This window comes from Cherax quadricarinatus, chromosome 68 (genome assembly GCF_038502225.1).
Source record: "Cherax quadricarinatus isolate ZL_2023a chromosome 68, ASM3850222v1, whole genome shotgun sequence".
NCBI lineage: Eukaryota > Metazoa > Arthropoda > Malacostraca > Decapoda > Parastacidae > Cherax > Cherax quadricarinatus.
Window position 1 is genome coordinate 10,450,689 of NC_091359.1, and position 19,285 is coordinate 10,469,973.

The 19,285-nt window shown below is 38.4% G+C and overlaps 1 protein-coding gene across 4 annotated transcripts in view; it reads right to left on the minus strand.

The window, feature by feature from the left end:
• Positions 1–2,096: 2,096 nt before the first annotated feature.
• The window catches only part of LOC128697904 (uncharacterized), a 442,628-nt gene continuing 425,439 nt past the window's right edge, over positions 2,097–19,285 (minus strand). For all 4 annotated transcript variants that reach the window (XM_070099672.1, XM_070099674.1, XM_070099671.1 and 1 more), the window contains 6 exons: positions 18,033–18,159; positions 16,958–17,145; positions 13,160–13,265; positions 11,765–11,951; positions 6,317–6,444; positions 2,097–4,860 (listed from right to left, as the gene is read on the minus strand). In XM_070099672.1, coding sequence (XP_069955773.1) covers positions 4,705–4,860; positions 6,317–6,444; positions 11,765–11,951; positions 13,160–13,265; positions 16,958–17,145; positions 18,033–18,159 — 892 coding nt within the window. In that variant the 3' untranslated portion in view covers positions 2,097–4,704. The remainder of the gene's footprint in view (positions 4,861–6,316; positions 6,445–11,764; positions 11,952–13,159; positions 13,266–16,957; positions 17,146–18,032; positions 18,160–19,285) is intronic.

A 19,285-nucleotide genomic window follows, 5' to 3' on the forward strand; every position in this document is an offset into this window, starting at 1 on the left:
ATTTTGAATTTGATTCCCCATAATTTAATCCCACCCCTCTCCCAAACACCCTAGCATTTACTTCCTTTACAACCCCATCTATAAATATATTAAACAACCATGGTGACATTACACATCCCTGTCTAAGACCTACTTTTACCGGGAAGTAGTCTCCCTCTCTTCTACACACCCTAACCTGAGCCTCACTATCCTCATAAAAACTCTTTACAGCATTTAATAACTTACCACCTATTCCATATACTTGCAACATCTGCCACATTGCTCCTCTATCCACTCTATCATATGCCTTTTCTAAATCCATAAATGCAATAAAAACTTCCCTATCTTTATCTAAATACTGTTCACATATATGCTTCAATGTAAACACCTGATCTACACATCCCCTACCCACTCTAAAACCTCCTTGCTCATCCGCAATCCTACATTCTGTCTTACCTCTAATTCTTTCAATTATAACCCTACCGTACACTTTTCCTGGTATACTCAGTAAGCTTATTCCTCTATAATTTTTACAGTCTCTTTTGTCCCCTTTCCCTTTATATAAAGGGACTATACATGCTCTCTGCCAATCCCTAGGTACCTTCCCCTCTTTCATACATTTATTAAACAAAAGTACCAACCACTCCAACACTATATCCCCCCCTGCTTTTAACATTTCTGTCATGATCCCATCAGTTCCAGCTGCTTTACCCCCTTTCATTTTACGTAATGCCTCACGTACCTCCCCCACACTTACATTCTGCTCTTCTTCACTCCTAAAAGATGGTATACCTCCCTGACCAGTGCATGAAATTACTGAGAGGATTATTATTGTTAAATAGGGAAAGTGCTATACCATAGGAGTCATACAGTGCCTGGGAGGCAAACAGGTTTGATCCAAGGGAAGGAACAACATCTAATTCCTTGAATCAAGAACCCCACAATAGCATGAAGGAATCTCCCTTAAGGGAAAGGCAGAGAAGTGTGCATGAAAAAGGTAGAAAGAATTAGATTTACATCCAACAGGCATATGTGATCATGTATGATCAGATTTAATGGTGTCAAGTGGTTCATGAGATTTGGTGTGCTGTTGCATATGAGTGAATCAATAATTATGAAGGAATTAAGGGTAACTGGCCATCTAAACTTGAGTTTTGGACGGTGGGAATCACAATGAATGCATTTTGAAAATCGGATAGGGATATTGCAGTATGGAGGGTCAACATTGGACTGTGTTGCCTGATGCATTATAGAAATTAAGAAAAAGAAAAACTAAAGGTGATTTTTTTACACCTAACCTAATCTCTCTAAAAAAAAAAAAGTCAACTAGGTAGCAGGTGATAGTAAATAAGGTTTCTTTGTGTAACTGCCTTGAAGAGAAAGGTTTGTGTCCAGTGTGCTGCTACATGCACTGACAGTCCTAACCACTTCTCTTGAAAGCAACATTCATTTCATACTTTGCTGCCTTAATTGCAAGAGGGAGTAATATCATTGGTACAGGAGGAATGTAGTTGTTGGCCACCTTCCCTCATGTTATTAAAAGTATATCAATATATGTACATGTATATTGTAAAGGGGGACATCCCTTTACAGAACAGAGGAAATAATATTTATCTCATATTAAGTCACACTTACAGCTACATTACTGAGAAAATAGTTCCATGATGTTCATTCATTGTAAGATTTGGCCTGAATAGCTGACAGCACGTATAAAGGTTTTCTCACTTCCTCTTCTGTTGAACAGTAAAAGGGTATTTTTGGTTTGAAAGAAATGAAGAAAAGTACTACATAGTAACTTAACACTGCCATTTGCCTTTTCTCAGTAGCATTTACATTAATGCATACCTTATCTTAAGAACTCATCTTGGATGGAGTGCAATGTAAACTAACATTATAATTATATGGGCAGAAATACAGTAATCAGGGACAATGCCTAAGACCTGCATTTTACTTTCAACAGATTAGTGAAATCTGATGGATTCATCTTTAAATTTCTCCAGTTTCAGTGCAAGATTCATAAGGCTTCCTGAGCTGTTGCAATCTTAAACCAAGCAACCATCCAAAATGAAGCCTCTGTCCAGTAGTGTATAACCTTTGACCATACTGAATTTCCCATAGCCCTTTTTTTTTTTTCTAAAGGTTATTAAGATTGCCAAGCATGTAACAGCAGAGGCTGCAATGTGTATTTATGTTTTATTGACTTAATATATAGGAATAAATATATATTTACAACACTGGCAATATTTAAACTGCAATTCAACAACCCTTATGCAAAAACACCAAATATTCATAAGCATTCAGCTCTTGGTCCTTCTTATGACTTCTTTTAGCAGCATAAATATATACAAAAACACTAAAGATATATTCAGTTGAGCACTTGCAACTTCATTACTCTCACAACCTAGGAACAGGACCCTTATAGACATATTCAAACATGCATGTAATATTTCTCTTATAATCATCCAGTCATTCCAGCTGCAGTAATATTTCCATCAGTTTAACTGCAAATTGTAGGCAAGTCCCAGCAGCCAAATTATTATTATTATAATCAAAGGGGAAGCGCTAAACCCGGCGGATTATACAGCACCTGGGGGGGGGGATGTGGAAGGCATTCAGGCTTAATTCGGGGAACTGGAGCACAGATCCAATTCCCTAAATCAAGAGCCCCTCACCAACATCAAGGAACCTTCCTTGAGGGGCCAGCAGCCAAAGATGGGGCAACAATTAGCAAATAGAGAATCAGACCTCTGCCATTTAAACTGAGTGACCTATATGGGCTAAAGCTGCTCATACATAATAATAATAATTACTAGTTTAATTTCTGCTCTATTTACATTTTCCGCATGATTTACTGGTTTTCCATAAATCACAATTTGTATTAACTTATCTAAACTTTAGACCTACAACAACGGTCAGCTGCCTACCTGGTGCGCACAGGCACTGTTTTTTATTTTTTTTTTTATGTCTGCCCATTCTTTGGTCTGACTTCCTACTACAGAATGAGTTTGGGAGGTAAAACTGCCTTATTTAGCTGGTTATTTGTGAACCATTTGCCTAAAAGGATGCTGGTGGATTCTATATCTTCAAGGAGCTGGAGCTACCCTCCTTTTCCTTGGATCAAACCTGATTATCTTCCATTCCCCAGCTGCTGTATGTACATTGTTGGTCAAGCACTTTCCAATAAACATAAGATAAGATTTTCTTCGGATTTTTAACCCTGGAGGGTTAGCCACCCAGGATAACCCAAGAAAGTCAGTGCATCATCGAGGACTGTCTAACTTATTTCCACTGGGGTCCTTAATCTTGTCCCCCAGGATGCGACCCACACCAGTCGACATAACTACGATCATCATATTCATGACCATAGGGGTCATAGTGCTTGGGAAATGGGAGGTAATCAGGGTTGATCCAGGAAAAAGGTTAGTTCCAGTGACTTTGCTCAGGAGTTCTTCGCCAGCATTGAGGCACTTCCCTTGAAAAGACCAATAATTGTGCACTAGTTTTGTGACCTTGGCTGTCTCTCAACCTTTCTTTCTCCTTTTCACTCTCAATGAATAATGGTTCAGGGTAGACCAAAATACAGTGGACCCCCGCATAGCGAACGCCTTGCATAGCGAACATTCCGCATAGCGAACGCTTTGATCGCTAAAATTTTGCCCCGCATAGTAGACAAAAACCCGCTCAGCGAACTTCGTCCGAGACGCGTCCAATGTGCGGCCTCAGCCAGCCTCACATGTGCCGCCTGTCCCATTGTTTACCAGCTAGCCTCCGCGGTAACATTCAAGCATACACTCGGAATATTTCGTATTATTACAGTGTTTTCGGTTCTGTTTGTTGAAAATAAGTGACCATGGGCCCCAAGAAAGCTTCTAGTGCCAACCCTGTGGTAAAAAGGGTGAGAATTAGTATGGAAATTAAGAAAGATTTTGAAGGGTTTGGGGCTAACCCTGAGAAGCCTATGCCAGTTGTGGAATCCATTGTGCCTACTTCAAAAATTAAGGAAATGTGTGCACAGTGGGTTGAACTGCAAACCTTTATGGATGAAAATCACCCTGACACAGCTGTTGCAAGGCGTGCTGGTGACTATTTCAATGACAATGTTATGGCCCATTTTAGACAAATCGTAAAGGAACGGGAGGTACAGAGCTCTATGGACAGAAAGAAGTCCAGTGACTCTGAAGCTGGTCCTAGTGGCATTAAAAGAAGAAGGGAAGTAACCCCGGAAAAGGACTTGCCTCCTCAAGTGTTAATGGAAGGGGATTCCCCTTCTAAACACTAACACACTCTCTCCCCTCCTCCCATCCCATCAATCATCACCAGATCTTCAATAAAAGTAAGTGTCATGTAATTGTGCATGCCTTTTTCAGTTTGTGTGTACTAAAATTAACATTTTTTTGTGGTAAAAAAAATTTTTTTTCATACTTTTGGGTGTCTTGCACGGATTAATTTTATTTCCATTACTTCTTATGGGGAAAATTAATTCGCATAGCGAACATTTCGCATAACGACCAGCCCTCTTGCACGGATTAAGTTCGCTATGCGGGGGTCCACTGTACTGTGTTTTATCTCCAATCTGAAGATCAGTTTTGAGTGATCATACTTTGGAAACTAATTAACCAAATTAGAAAGTCTTTTCGGTGTGAGTCAAACTCAGGACTTCTTTTAGGCTAGTACAATAACCATTCAGCTATTATTATTATTGAAATGTACAATGCAATAGTTTCTTTAATGAAAATTTGCTGTTAAGTACAAGAGAGTTGAGTTCCCATGTTCTGAGTTTACATAATTAGTTGTATCACCAGGTACCACAGATGATCCACGGCTGCTCTCATACTGGTCAGAAGAAAGAATCAGGTTGGCAGAACCAGAAGAGAGAGGATCCTGTTACAAAAGTTTTTATATTTATAATGTTATATTTTATATATACATGTAAAATAAAAAATACTCAGATTTTTTCCACACACAATTCATAAAGACTTCCTTAAAAGGTGTCATCAATGAAGTTGGATTTAAATAACCTATAGCAAACAATAAGGAAGAAAAGACAGTTATGTAAAAGGACACAGATGCAACTCATGTGACAATTTATTTTGGCAATAAAATGCCACAATAAAATATCACAGTAATTGCATCTGTGTCCTTTTACTATTATTAAAAGACACATTACATAACCAAGCTTTCATTTGAACAATATTTTCCTGCATGTATGTACTGAGTGGTGTGAGCAGCCCTGGATCTACTGTAATGAATAAGGGGTAAGTAGGGGTAGGTAAGGTAGGTAGGTAAGGTAGGTAGGTAAGGTAGGAAGGTAGGTAAGGAAGGTAGGTAAGGTAGGCAGGTAGGTAAGGTAGGTAGGTAAGGTAGGTAAGGTAAGGTAAGGTAGATAGGTAAGGTAGGTAGGTAAGGTAGGTAGGTAAGGTAGGTAGGTGTGTATGTGAGAGAGAGAGAGAGAGAGAGAGAGAGAGAGAGAGAATGAGAGAGAGAGAATTAGAGAGAGAGAGAGAGAGAGAGAGAGAGAGAGAGAGAGAGAGAATGAGAGAGAATGAGAGAGAGAATGAGAGAATGAGAGAGAGAATGAGAGAGAGAATGAGGGAATGAGTGAGAGAATGAGAGAGAGAATGAGAGAGAGAATGAGAGAGAGAATGAGAGAGAGAATGAGAGAGAATGAGAAAATGAGAGAATGAGAATGAGAGAATGAATGAATCAATGTGTATAAACTAAGTACTGTAGAGGGTCATACAGCACCTGGAGAAATACAAGTAATCAAATCTGATCTAAGGAGAGGGTAGCTTCAATTCCTTTGGTCAAGAACTCTTCACCAACATGAAGGCAGCCTCTTCTCCCTGAAGGATCTTTCAGGTAGGGATGTTGCAGTTCGGAGGGTCATCTGAGCTATAATGTCAGCACGCCTTTGTTAAGACAGTGATTAAATGAATGAAAGTTAGTGTGTGTCTTCTTTGGGTCATAGTACTTCAGTGGGAGATGGCAAGTGTAAAAAAATATATGTATATAACGAAGAAAGAAGGAATTACCAAATAAAGTACAGTATACAGTAAGCTAATTTGTTCCATACACACCGAGTTATGGTACAGAGCAAGATGTATTATAAATATAGAATGAAGATGATAGTGTTAGAATATCTAAATAGGGAAATGTTTTTTTCAAGGGTCCTAAAAGCTTTAGTAAAAATTTAGTATCCAACCCTTGGCATAAATAATGGCCAAGCACGGGGAAATAATAAAATGTATTTAGTCATTTCTTGAAATGTACAGTTATTATAGAAGTCAAAAACATAATTTGCAGTGAGGAGAGTAGTAGTAACACATCAAGTGTTTACCTGATTGACTATGTGAACTGTAGTTGGTCCAACAGGAACTGAAACAGCTGCACTTCCACCCTGACTAGCAAGAGAACCAAGTTCTGTTCCACTTGTACCATCTCCTCCAACTATAACTGTGCTGTTGCCTGTGGAAGTAATAAACTTTAGTTACTAGATATAAACTTGTACATATACAAGCATTTAACCCTTTCAGGGTCCGTCCCGTAGATCTACGGCTTTACGTTCAGGGTCCAAACCGTAGATGTACGCCAAAATTCTAGCGGCGTCAAATTTAGCACGAAAACGCTGGTGACCTACATGTGAGAGAATGGGTCTGCGTGGTTCGTGTGCGCCGTAAACAAAAATTCTAGGCGCCTGCATAGCATTGTGGGAACACTGGCTCAGTTACCTTTGTTCACCATGCCTCGTCGCAAGGCAGCTCTCACTCCAAGGAAAATTGGGACTCTCCTCTTCCTATCTGATAGTTCTGACTCTGATGGAAGTGGAAATGAAGACGAATTCTTTGGCTTTGATCAGTTAGTGACTGAAAGGAATGACCAGGATATCGATAATAGTGCAGAAAACCCTGACGATCCTCAACCTTCTACCTCTGGTGTGGGAACTCCTTAATCATGGTCAGTTGTACCTCATCGCAAGAGAAAACTATTATTTTTGTGTGGCCAGGCCTCTGACTTCAGTAATGATGATGATAGTGACGTGGATTGTGATTTTATTGCTCTTGACGATCATTCGAGTAGTGATAGTGAGGAAACATATTCACCAGTGAAGCGTCAGTATATACGCCGCCGCATGCACTCGGGTAGTGTTCCCTATGCAGTGCCCAGGGGACGGAGTACATCCCGTGGCCCTACACCAGAAATAGACAGTGAAAGTGAGGATGATGTGGCTACACTTGGCATGGATAGACCACAGGCATCAGTAGGTGGTGGTAGTGCCACAGCCATGCGTGACTCACCAGCCCAGGCTGGGACTCACACTGCTGACTCTTCAGTTCAAGGACAAAGCGGAGCGTCAGCCACCAGCCCACCACAACCACAACTACCAGCACAACCAGCCTATGATGTCCAGTATCCACCAGCAAACCATATCTGGGATTGGCAGCAAAATCCCAATTTTGTTCCCAAACCCCACCACTTTGATGACTCTCAAAGTGGAATTCTACCTACTTGTCCCCTTGGAACCACTGCCAATGAACTGGAATTTTTTGAATTATTCTTTGACCAGCCCTTGATGGAAACTATTGTCAGGGAAAGTAACAAGTATTTTGAGTACACCATGGCAAATACGATATCACCACAGTCAAGACTACACTGGTGGAAAGAGACGACTGTTGCAGAAATGTATTTGCTTTTTGCAACAATAATGCTTATGCCTCATGTCTATAAGCATAATATAAAAGCATACTGGTCCACAGATCGGCTAATTTGTACCCGGGTCTTCAGTGAAATTGTCCCAGTGAACAGGTTTATCTTACTGTTATGTATGTTGCACTTCTCTGACAAAACCAGGCCTGACAGAAGTGACAGGTTATACAAGATTAGAAATGTTTTTATGTATCTGAAAGAAAAGTTCAACACGTACTTTTATCCATTCAAGAATCTTGTACTTGACGAATCTTTGATTTTGTTCAAAGGTAGACTGTCATTCAAACAGTATATACCAAGCAAGAGGAAACGCTTTGGTATAAAACTGTTTGTACTCTGTGACTGTGACAGTGGCCTGGTATTGGATATTGTTGTATACACGGGAAGTAAAACATTGAAAGATACCAGGATGTTATTGGGTATCTTAGGTGACGTAGTGAGAAGCATGATGGCACCTTATCTTGGTAAGGGGAATACATTATATACCGATAACTGGTACACAAGCCCTATACTCGGTGATTTCTTGCGAGTGAACAAGACAGGTGTGTGTGGCACAGTGCGTTCTAATCGTAAATATATGCCCAGGTTCAACGCAGGTACTCGTGGTGATGAGGTGCAAGTGTTTACTGCCAATGACATCATGGCATTACAGTGGCATGACAAACAAGATGTCACATTGTTGACAACCATTCACCGTAACGAAATGCAAGACAGTGGCAAAGTTGATAGAATGACTAATGAACATATCTGAAAACCAGTGACAGTGATTGATTATACACAAAACATGCGCTTGGTTGACAAATGTGACATGCAGATTGGCTTTGTTGATTGTGTTCGTAAGAGTTACAAGTGGTACATGAAACCTTTCTTCCATCTCATGGACATTTCAATGCTCAATGCATATAATATGTACCAAGTGAAGACTGGCAACAGACCACCCTATGGTGAATTTTGTTTGTCTGTTGTCAGACAACTCATAATGAAGTACCAGGTAACAACACCTGCTATACAACAACGTCCTCGAACTCCTCAGGACATACCCAAGCGTTTGAGGAGGGAAGGTGATCATTTCATAATACAGCTTCCTGCAACTAAGAAGAAATTTGCTCAGAAGAGACGCATTGTCTGTGCACAAACAAAACAACGGCAACAAAGACGCAAAGACACTCGGTTTATGTGCGAGGAATGTAAGGTACCTTTGTGCATGGTGCCTTGTTTCAAGGAGTTCCACAAGCTCCAGCAGTTCTAAAAACATGTCCAGTGATTGTAAATATGTAAATATATGATAGAACATTAGTATTATACAAGATCTGTGCATGTTTATTGTAATAAACAAAAGCTGTAAACAATAATATGATAATAACTTTAGTGCGGTTATTGTGTTCAATACAGTGAGTTTATATATATACATTATATACAGTATTGGTCTCTCAGGCCCCAAATGTTAGTAGGAAAAGAAAAAAATTAGAAAAGAAAAGAAAAAGCTATAAAAAACGTAAAATAAAGTAATGCGCGTATGTGGAAATCGTCGATGTTGCTGCCACCCGGTCATTTTGGGTCAACTTCTCGGCACTGTATCTTGGTAAGTACTGATCAGAAAATTTTTTGTTTTTGTTTTATTACATTCACAAAAATTTACTCTTTAATTCTGTAAGAAAAAATAATTTTTTTTTTTTTTTCAAAATTTCTTGGACACTGGGGCACCCCTTCCGATTTTGGCCTTGGACCCTGAAAGGGTTAAGAGAAATGCTAGGAACAAGGCCTGGTCAACCCTTTTTCTGAATGTTCAGTTGACAAAAATTAAAGTTTTTTCCTTTTTTTCCATCATTGTTGTGAGGAAAAAAAAGTAGACCGGGTATTTTTTATGAATTATGAGACTGTGGTACAGCTGTTAGCATCTTCAGTTTCCCTGTGAGGGGCAGTATGGAGCTCTGTCTATTGGGTACATTCCATACCTTTCCTAAGCCTTGCTGTCTAACATCTTTTTTCTCTATTGGCATACCCCTCAAGGAAGGTTCCTTGATGTTGGTGAGGGGCTCTTGATTTAGGGAATTGGATCTGTGCCCCAGTTCCCCGAATTAAGCCTGAATGCCTTCCACATCCCCCCCCAGGCGCTGTATAATCCTCCGGGTTTAGCTCTTCCTCCTTGATTATAGTAGTTCTCTATTGGCAGCTTCTTTTCATTTCTACACAATTTTTTTTTTTTGTGGATGTGTCTTTTTGACCACTGATTTCACTTACACCCACCAGTTAGTCCACTCCATTTGTGGCCTGGTTACCCATGATGGGAGCTGGACTGGAACGGGTATTTTCTTCATGTACTTAGTATTCATGTGAAGGTATTACGCTGCATGAATCTAATATCAGAAAAGTTAAGAAGTCTGTGAATCCAAGGAGGTGTTGGTGTGACTAAGAAAGTAGCTAAATCCCCTCAGCTATCTACAGTACTTCAAGAGGCAGCTTTCATTCACCTGTCTATTGGGAGACAAGGACAAGGCCCCAGCATGGTATTCAGTCTTCATCAAGATACCAAGCAGTACTGACCAGTCTCCTGTGGTGGACCAGCCACCAGAAGATTCCAGGTAGTTGTATGGTTTGACATATCTTGGTGGCACCTCACTGAATACAGTAGTTGTGTGGAAGCTCCTCAGGTTGAGAAAATTTTATTTTAATTGAGAGGTAATACACAACTAGTGTGGACACTGAGGATGGCAAAAGAAATCAATATTTGTTCTTCTTTCAACAAGCTGGCCATATCCCACCAAAGCAGGGTGGCCCAAAAAGAAAAACAAAAGTTTCTCTTTTTAACTTCAGTAATGTATACAGGAGAAAGGGTTACCAGCCCCTTGCTCCTGGCATTTTAGTCACCTCTTACGACACGTATGGCTTATGGAGGAAGAATTCTGCTCCTCTTCCCCATGGAGATAAGAGGAAATAAACCAAAACAAGAACTAGTAAAAAAATAGAAGAAAACCCAGAGGGGTGTGTGTATATATATATACTTGTACATGCATATGTAGTGTGACCTAAGTTTAAGTAAAAGTAGCTAGACGTACCTAAAATCTTGCGTATTTGTGAGACAGAAAAAAGACACCAGCAATCCTACCATCATGTAAAACATTTACAGGTTTTCATTTTACACTCAATTTTCAGGATGGTAGTACCTCCTTGGGTGGTTGCTGTCTACCAACTTACTACCTAGTTTGTAGAATACCTGGTTTACTATTTGATCTTGTGGAAAATTTCATGGTTCACCAAACCACTCACAACAACAAAGACCACACTTTTAGCCCAGGATTGAACTGTGACACTGCAACACATTCCATGGGACTAAATTAAAAGACACCATGTGGGCCCCCGTAGATAATGTATTTAACTTTTCCAGACCTTAAGTGCGTAAAATAATCAGAATAGTAACATTAAATCACTCCTTAAGCCATACACAACATGACATCATCATAAACTTTAAAATATGAAGAACTTCAATATCCACTCTAAAAAACAAATTAAAAATGGCACACATTTGTGCATATAGGTCTGTATCACTAATAAATATTGTGAAAATATGAAGAAGTCATTGGAGAAAAGTTCATAAATACACTGGTTAGCAAAAACCTGCCGTTAAAAATGTCAGTTTCTGATGAGCCAAGTTCTACATATCTGTATCAATTTTCTGATACAGTACGTACTAAGATAGTGACAAGTTATTTGTAAATGAAACAAATAGGCAGACTGCCCATTTCTGGATATCAAATAAGCTTTCAACAAAGTTCTCAATGAAACACTAATCCGCTGAAAAATTAAATAGAAGACAAATCTACCAAAAAATTACTTAAATTATTTGAGACACTGAACAGTGACGGCACAGAGCCATGAGCACAGCTCTGTTTCTGAAACTCAAAAATAGGTACTCTCTCTCTCACACCCTGAAATAAATATCTCACCCTCACTCTCTTCAAGGCAAAGGGGTATACCAGAGCTGTACCCACCTTTACCCTGATCATCTCTACTTAAATTCAAATCCCCATTTTTTGATTAATATGGATTTATTGCTTCTCTATGAACTTCACAAAAATCTCACCTTCAATGATAGAAGACTCACTGTCTTCTATTGATGCATGCTGAGCATCAATATGAGGCAGTAAAAAGGCTGGTTGACCATCAATTGTTATTTGATAGGCTGATGGTGGATTTTGTGATGGAGAACCAATAGGTGTGGTAGGGAGGACTGGTCTGCTTTTACTTGATGTATGAACAACACTTGAATTCTGTTTAAAAAAATATAAAAGCTTATAAATATAAACAAAATAAATTTCAAAATATAAACCATAGTTATTTATTTTTGGGTGAACAAGAAATAAAAAAGGTGATACACAGGTGTATTCCTGGAGGGTGTTCCAGGAGTCAATGTCCTCATGACCCAGTCCATGACCAGGCCTCGTGGTGCATCAGGGCCCGAGTAACCAGGCTGTTACTACTGATCGCATGCAAACCAGCATATGAGCCACAGCCTGGCTGGTCAGGTACCGACTAGCCAGGTTTTAGGCGCCTGTCCAACTTCCTCTTGAAGACAACTTTAGGTGCCTGTCCAACTTCCTCTTGAAGACAGCCAGGGGTCTATTGGTAATCCCCCTTATGTATGCTGGGATGAATTTTATACGTGTTTTGGGTACTTCAGCTTCTTATTTTTTTTTTTAATTTATTTTTTAAAGTTCTGGTACATTTTTTTATATTAAGGGTTGTAAAATAAGTTTGACCTGCTTCAATTGCTGTACTATTCAAGAGAGGTGTCTCCTACATCACACAATCCCAGTCCCTTGCATGTTAATGTATGCAATTGGTTTAGCAGCTGTATCAGAAGTAGAGCAGCTGTATCAAAGGTAGAGCAGCTGCAGCTCAACTTCCTCAAGAGATCTATGAATTATAATTCAACCCTCAAAATAAAAATTCTAACAGCTGGAGATCAGTACTTTCATGAAACTCTAAGAGCTTTAGCTCAACACACTAAAGAAGCCTAGCATCATCCCTCCAACTGATCCTGGGACAACCCCAACCCCTCCTACCTTCCAATGCAATGTTAAGTATGTGGTCTTATAAGCCTGGAGTATGTATTGTGACGCAAAAGTGGTGTTAATATGCCACAGAATAATATAGTGAAAGCTTGTCAAATAAAACTCTGAGGAAGGCTTCAGTGTTACTCTTTTCCATAAGGGCTCATAATTCTAACAAAGGCATCCCTCACTTCAGGCGACAGAAGCAGTCTAGGCCAGTGCATATATCTCAGTCCAAATATGCTTCCAACTACTATTCAAGGTAGAGGAACACTTTTGTTATGCAAAAGACACTAATAACACAAGAGTGAATTTATATCACACATACAGGGAATTACTGATAGGAACTGGGTCATTGCATAAAGGTGAATTCATATATGGCAAGCCCACATGTAGTGAGGGATAACTACAACATCTTTACTTACTGGATGATTCATTGGTTCTGAACAATGTTGTATGTCACAAATTCGTGAAGTACTGGTAATTCTTGTATGTCTAGTAATACTTGGTAATTCTTCACTGTCATCAATACTGAAAGTAAAACTGAGCTAGAATACTCCATCATTATACTAATCTTAAAAATACATAATCTAATAAATAAGCACAAAGGAACAGAATAAAAGTCTAAAAAATTATATACAATGGTACCTCGAGTTACGAACTTAATTAATTTCAGAAGGCTGTTCGAGTGCCAATACTGAATTAATTTGCTCCCACAAGGAATAGTGTAAATTAGATTAGTCCGTTGCAGACCCCCAAAAATACACTTACAAAAGCACTTACAAAATACACTTATATAATTGTTCGAGTTGGGAGCTGTTCAAAACTTGAGGTACTGCTGTATTTTGATGAAGTGGAATAAAACAATGCCCTATATAGTACAGGACTAGTGAGCAGAATACCTTCCTGATTTTTTTTTTGTAATTACAATGATCGATACTCAAAAGCTATATTATTTCATAGAATCCCATGTTAAAATTGAAAATGTTCTCCTGGACCCAAATTTTCATTATCTTTCTTTTTAACAATTATGAACAATCTAATCACCTTAAAGGGGTTATCTCTTTTCTCCTCTTCCCTTCCTCTTTCTCCCCCTCCCATTCCCTCCTTTCCTCTCCCTCCCATCATGTCTGATACAGCACTCGACATGCTTTCCACCCCCTCATTTCTAGTGAAGGCGATGGGTGCCGAGGCCTTGGGTGTGTGGTCCAGAGGGTTGTGGTGAGGATCAATACATATCTCTGGTGTGGCAAGGAGGGTTTTAATGAGGATGAGTGTGTGCCCAGACTTGTGGTATGCGACATAGGGTTGTGGTAAGCAGTGCCAGATTTAGATGAAGGGAGGCCCTTGGCTATTCCACTTGTGAGGCCCCTCCCAATCCCCGACCCCTCACAACTAGAAGATGCAAGTGTTTTAAACAAAATTCAGTGAAGCCATAGATGATGGGTGTTTAAAATTCTGCAATTCGCAACATCTCCTCTAAAGGACATAAGATGTTATTGTTAAATACTGTAGTGATTGAAAAAAAGGCATAAATGTGAAAATTAACACTTTGTGAACATTTTGTGGAATAAGCAGGAATTTTTAGGAAAATAAAACTGAAAGTTTACTGTTATATTCTTTAAAATACACATTTTTTTCTTTAACACATTGGCCATCTCCCACAGAGGCAGGATGATCCTAAAAAAGAGAAACACTTTCACCATCATTCAACATATTAAGAAATAAAGAAACTACAATCATCAAATACACTAAGACTTTTAAAAAGTTATTCTTTAGCCTTCCTCATAGCAAAATCATCCAAAAGTTCATCAAAATTTGTTTGTCTAAGTTTGTCACTTTCGATGCACAAAATGCTCAGTGCAGACAACTTCTCTTGAGACTCTGTGGCCTTTAATTCATTTTTAATTCTTCTGAGGCTTGAAAAAATCTCTCTTCCAAGCAGTTAGTGACCAATAAGCTAAGAAATAGCCACAAGAATGCTTCCACATCAGGGAAGGCCATCTGAATTTTTTCCTTGTACATAACTTGATAAAGGTCTGCACGAGACAGTGACTGTTCTTCTGTTGGCCTACCCCCTCAAGTGAGGTTCCTTGGTGCTGATGAGGGGCTCTTGATCTAGGGAATTGGATCTGTGCTCCAGTTCCCTGAAATTAGCCTGAATACCTTCCATCCCACCCCAAGTGTGATGTATAATCTTATGGGTTTTTAGTACTCCCCCATGATTATAACAATTTGTTGGCTTTGTCTCATGTACAAGTGAGTGTAAAAGTTCATCAGTAAGTTTCAGGTTAACATTTTCTGGATATGCTTCCATCAGCAGTTCAACACCTTGCTGAATTTCCTGCTTAGATGCTGTCAGATTAGCATGAAAGGAAAACATTAGAGAAACATCGCTATACACAGTAGCTCTTCTTCTTAAAATGGCTTCAAGTGCATCTAGTACAGGAATAAAAGATTTTATTCTGAACTTATCTCTTGAAGAGAGTTCATCTAAGGTATCAGGACCAGATGCGCTTCCGTCATTTCCTTGCCATTTCCTTACTCTTTGTCTCAAGGTGGCTTTTGCTTGTTGCTCAAGGCTCAGCAAAATCCTCTCTAATCTTTGCTTAAAAAATCCTGAAGTGAACTGTACAAGCATGCACAAGTACTCAATAACAGTTCTGATTTCTGAGTGGCTTTGTGACCTTGTGAAAAATGACCTAATACACAGGTCCAAAAATAAAGCAGAAACATAAATTCCAGTTCTTCCATTTTCTGCAAAAGACTGTTAGCTTGAAGCCTGGTATCACCTTTCTCATTAACATCAGAGTACAAATGACTGAGGGCCTCGGTCAAATTATCTGTCTCACTGCTTTTATGGAAGGTCAAAATCAATACAGAAATCAATGCATGTCAAGTTACTGGCTTAAGACAGTATTATTCTGAAATGGAGTGCAAGGAGCATTACTAAAGGGTTGTTTAGAGACTACAGTGCATGACAGCACGTGTAAGAAAGGCCCATGACTGTCAAAAATATACACCTTGGACAGAGGCCTCCTAGATTTCGAGGCCCTAGGCTTCAGCCTGCCAAGCCTATAGGAAAATCCGGCACTTGTGGTAAGAGTAGCAAGTACCTAGGTGTGTAGCAAGGAATGTTGTAGTGAAGGTAAGCACATGCCCACACCTATGGTGTGGGAGAACTGTGAAAGTGGGTATTTGGGCATGTGGCAAAGAGTCTTATAGTGAGGGTAAGCACATGCTCAAACCTGTGGTGTGAAGGGAAAGTTGGAAAGGGAAAATTTGCACCTGAGTGGCAGCAGCATTAGCTTTAGCTATGTAAGGGACAGGATGGTGCCTACTCACCCACACTGCCCAACATAATCATTTATTCTACAGTTCTTGCCCAATCTCTACCAAACAACTATAAGCCTACTACACATGCATGAAATAAATATATTTTTAACACACTGGCTGTCTCCCACTGAGATAGGGTGACCTGAAAAAGAAAAAAACATTTTCACTATCATTCATTCTATCATTGTCTTGCTAGAGGCACACCGATACTACAGTTCAATTATCTTCCTAACTGCAAATATCCTTGCCCCCCCCCCCCACACACACACAAAAAAAAAAAAATCAAGGGGAAAAAAAAAGGGTTAAATCTTGACCAATCTCTACCACACTAATTCATCCAAACTTTGGAGAATGAATCTACAGATGACATTTCAGTCTGTTCTGCACCATTATCAAACACAACTAAGTGACATGTTTATTAAAGCAACCTTCCCTTCAATCCATTCCTTCTTTCAACACATTTTATTATATCCTATATTTGGAACATTCTCCACTGGGAAGTGTAATGGAATTCTTCCTCCATAAGCCATGCGTGTCATAAGAGGCGACCAAAATGCTGGGAGCAAGGGGCTAGTAACCCCTTCTCCTGTATAAATTACTTAATTTATGAAGAAGCTTTCATTTTTCTTTTTAGGTAACCCTGCCTTGGTGGGATATGGCCAGTTTGATGAAAAAAAATATGGAAAATGTTAAGCAATGTTTTCATGTATAATGTAATCAAAGACAAATATTTTGTTTTTCATGCTTGACAAAGCAAGATAATCAATGTTAGCAAAATCTGAGCTCAACAAATGTCATCTTGCCATATAAAATTAAAAAATGAGGTAGTACAAATGGACATTTTACATACTCTACATTCAACTCATTGCTATGTAAGTGCAGCTTACTTAGTATCATGTTGTTTCATATGACGACATAAGGCAAATTTTGTGTTGAACTTTTTTTCACAAGCTGGGCAGGTAAATGCACGTGGTCGTCGGTGAATAGTTTGGACGTGATTCCTCTGGACAGAACGAGTTTTGAATGAAGCTCCACACACCTCACACAAGAAGGATCGTTCCTCAGAGTGGGTGGCCTAATAAGAAGAGCAAATCTTCTGAAGATGTGTGCACAAATTATTTAACTCGGACCTGCCTGGTAAAGGGTTTAACAATCCTTGCAAAATTATAATAATTATTACTATCATTATTATTATTTTTCTTTATTATTATTGTGTGTCTATTCACAGAAACCCATAAATGAATTCAAATTCAAAATGAAGAACAAAAAAGTACAATGCCATGACTGGAAAAATACACAAATAACCTGCACATAGGAGAAAGAAGATCATGACAACGTTTCGGTCCAACTCGGATCATTGACTAGCCACACCAGTCAGTGGTCCAAGTCAGACTGAAAAGTTATCATGAGCTTCTTTCTCCTGTGTGCAGGTTATCTGTGTATAAATTCAAATTTTTATGTCTTTTATGTTGTACAAAGATAATGTAGTTTATATGTAATAAAACATTGTTAGGCACAAAAGAAAGCCACTAGTATGCAAATGAACGCAAAATTACTAATGTTATTTTTTTTAAATTATAAAGGCTTGCCTATCTTTTGCTGTTGATACTATATAATTTGCATTATAACTCATTTCAACTTAAGGAAATAATCAGCAGAAAATTTATATTTGAATGGGACTTGTAAATTTAGCAGCTGCTGGAACCACTATTCAAGTGTTAGGTAAATCTTGTCCAATGAAGTTACAAAAAAGAAGTCATCATGAACATGAGCAACACAAGGAATAGTTAAACTGTCTTAGAAAATGACTATCAGATTCATTTTAAAACTATTTTACTTATGGAACACTTAAAATGGACTTTTTAAAACAAAATCACATAAGTATAGTAGACTATGCCCACACACAAAATTATGGGTTATATGTAGTAATTCAGTTAATAGAAAATAAGTGTTAAAACCTACCATATGTTCTTTAAGATAAGCCGCAGATCTGCAGATCTTTTGACATATATGACATACAAATCCATATGGTCCCACTTGTCCACTGCTGCCATCAGCCACATTTTGATAGTGTGACACGTGATGCTGTCTAAAGCACAAAAAAAAGAAAGAACTTGTTATTATTATAATGAAATAGTTTTATTAATTTTTACACTGATTATTAGTGTTGTTTTGTGTACACATGTAATCACAAATGCATGTCTGTAGATACTGAAGCAAAGATCTTGGTGTCCTGTCTTCAGTATTTATTTCACAATTACCCACAATTTGGAGGAAACTTTAAATGACATTTTAGTCCATCCTGGACCATCATCAAGTCATGACTGAGAGGGAAAAGGATAGAAAATGACAAGTCAGGTGAAGAGCTGAGGAGAAAGTTAGAATACAGGTCAGGTGAAGTGAAAACCAGAAGACATGTAGGGAGAAGTAGTGAGGAGAAGGCTAGAAAATTTGACAATGCTCTAATATATCAGAAGTTTAGTAGCACACTGAATATTATTCAGAAAGTTGTCATTAATTTTTCAAAAATGTAATACAGATGAGGACTGTAAGAGAAGTAAATGCTAGAGTTAGGGAGGTTGAAACTTAAAAGATAATAATTCTTATATAAAATGGGAGTTGTCAAAGATACTGTTTGTAAATGACAGTGCTACTGGGATATTAAGAAAAGACACTGCAGAGGTTGATGCAGAAATTTGGAAGACAAAAAAAAAAAAAAAAAAAAAAAAAATCCAGTGAAGAGATACTGTTTAACTAGTGTACTTCAACATTTTCATATACTGTACATATATATTAAAAATTCCAAAGAAATTAATTCTATGAAAAGTACTTAAAAATATTGTAGTCTACAAATAATTTGTTGTAAAAATATTTTTCACTGATAACAGACCTTTATGTCTTTGAGAGCTCCAATGCTTTCAATTCATATGGTTTATCTATATTAATAAACTAAGTACAGTATGCATAATAATTCTGAAGTAATTGTGAAATACTGTACTGTTTTTTGATATATTTATACAGAATCCAATACCCTTCAATAAAAGTAAAAAAAAAAATACATGTAGTTCTTTATGTGCCACCTTCCAATGCAGATACTGTATTTTATACATAATTCTGTAATATACTGGGATGGTGATGTTTGAACCTGTTGTTAGGTGGTCCAAGTCACCAGCTGGGTGCCTGGCCTTTGTTTACAGTATACTGTCAGAACACTG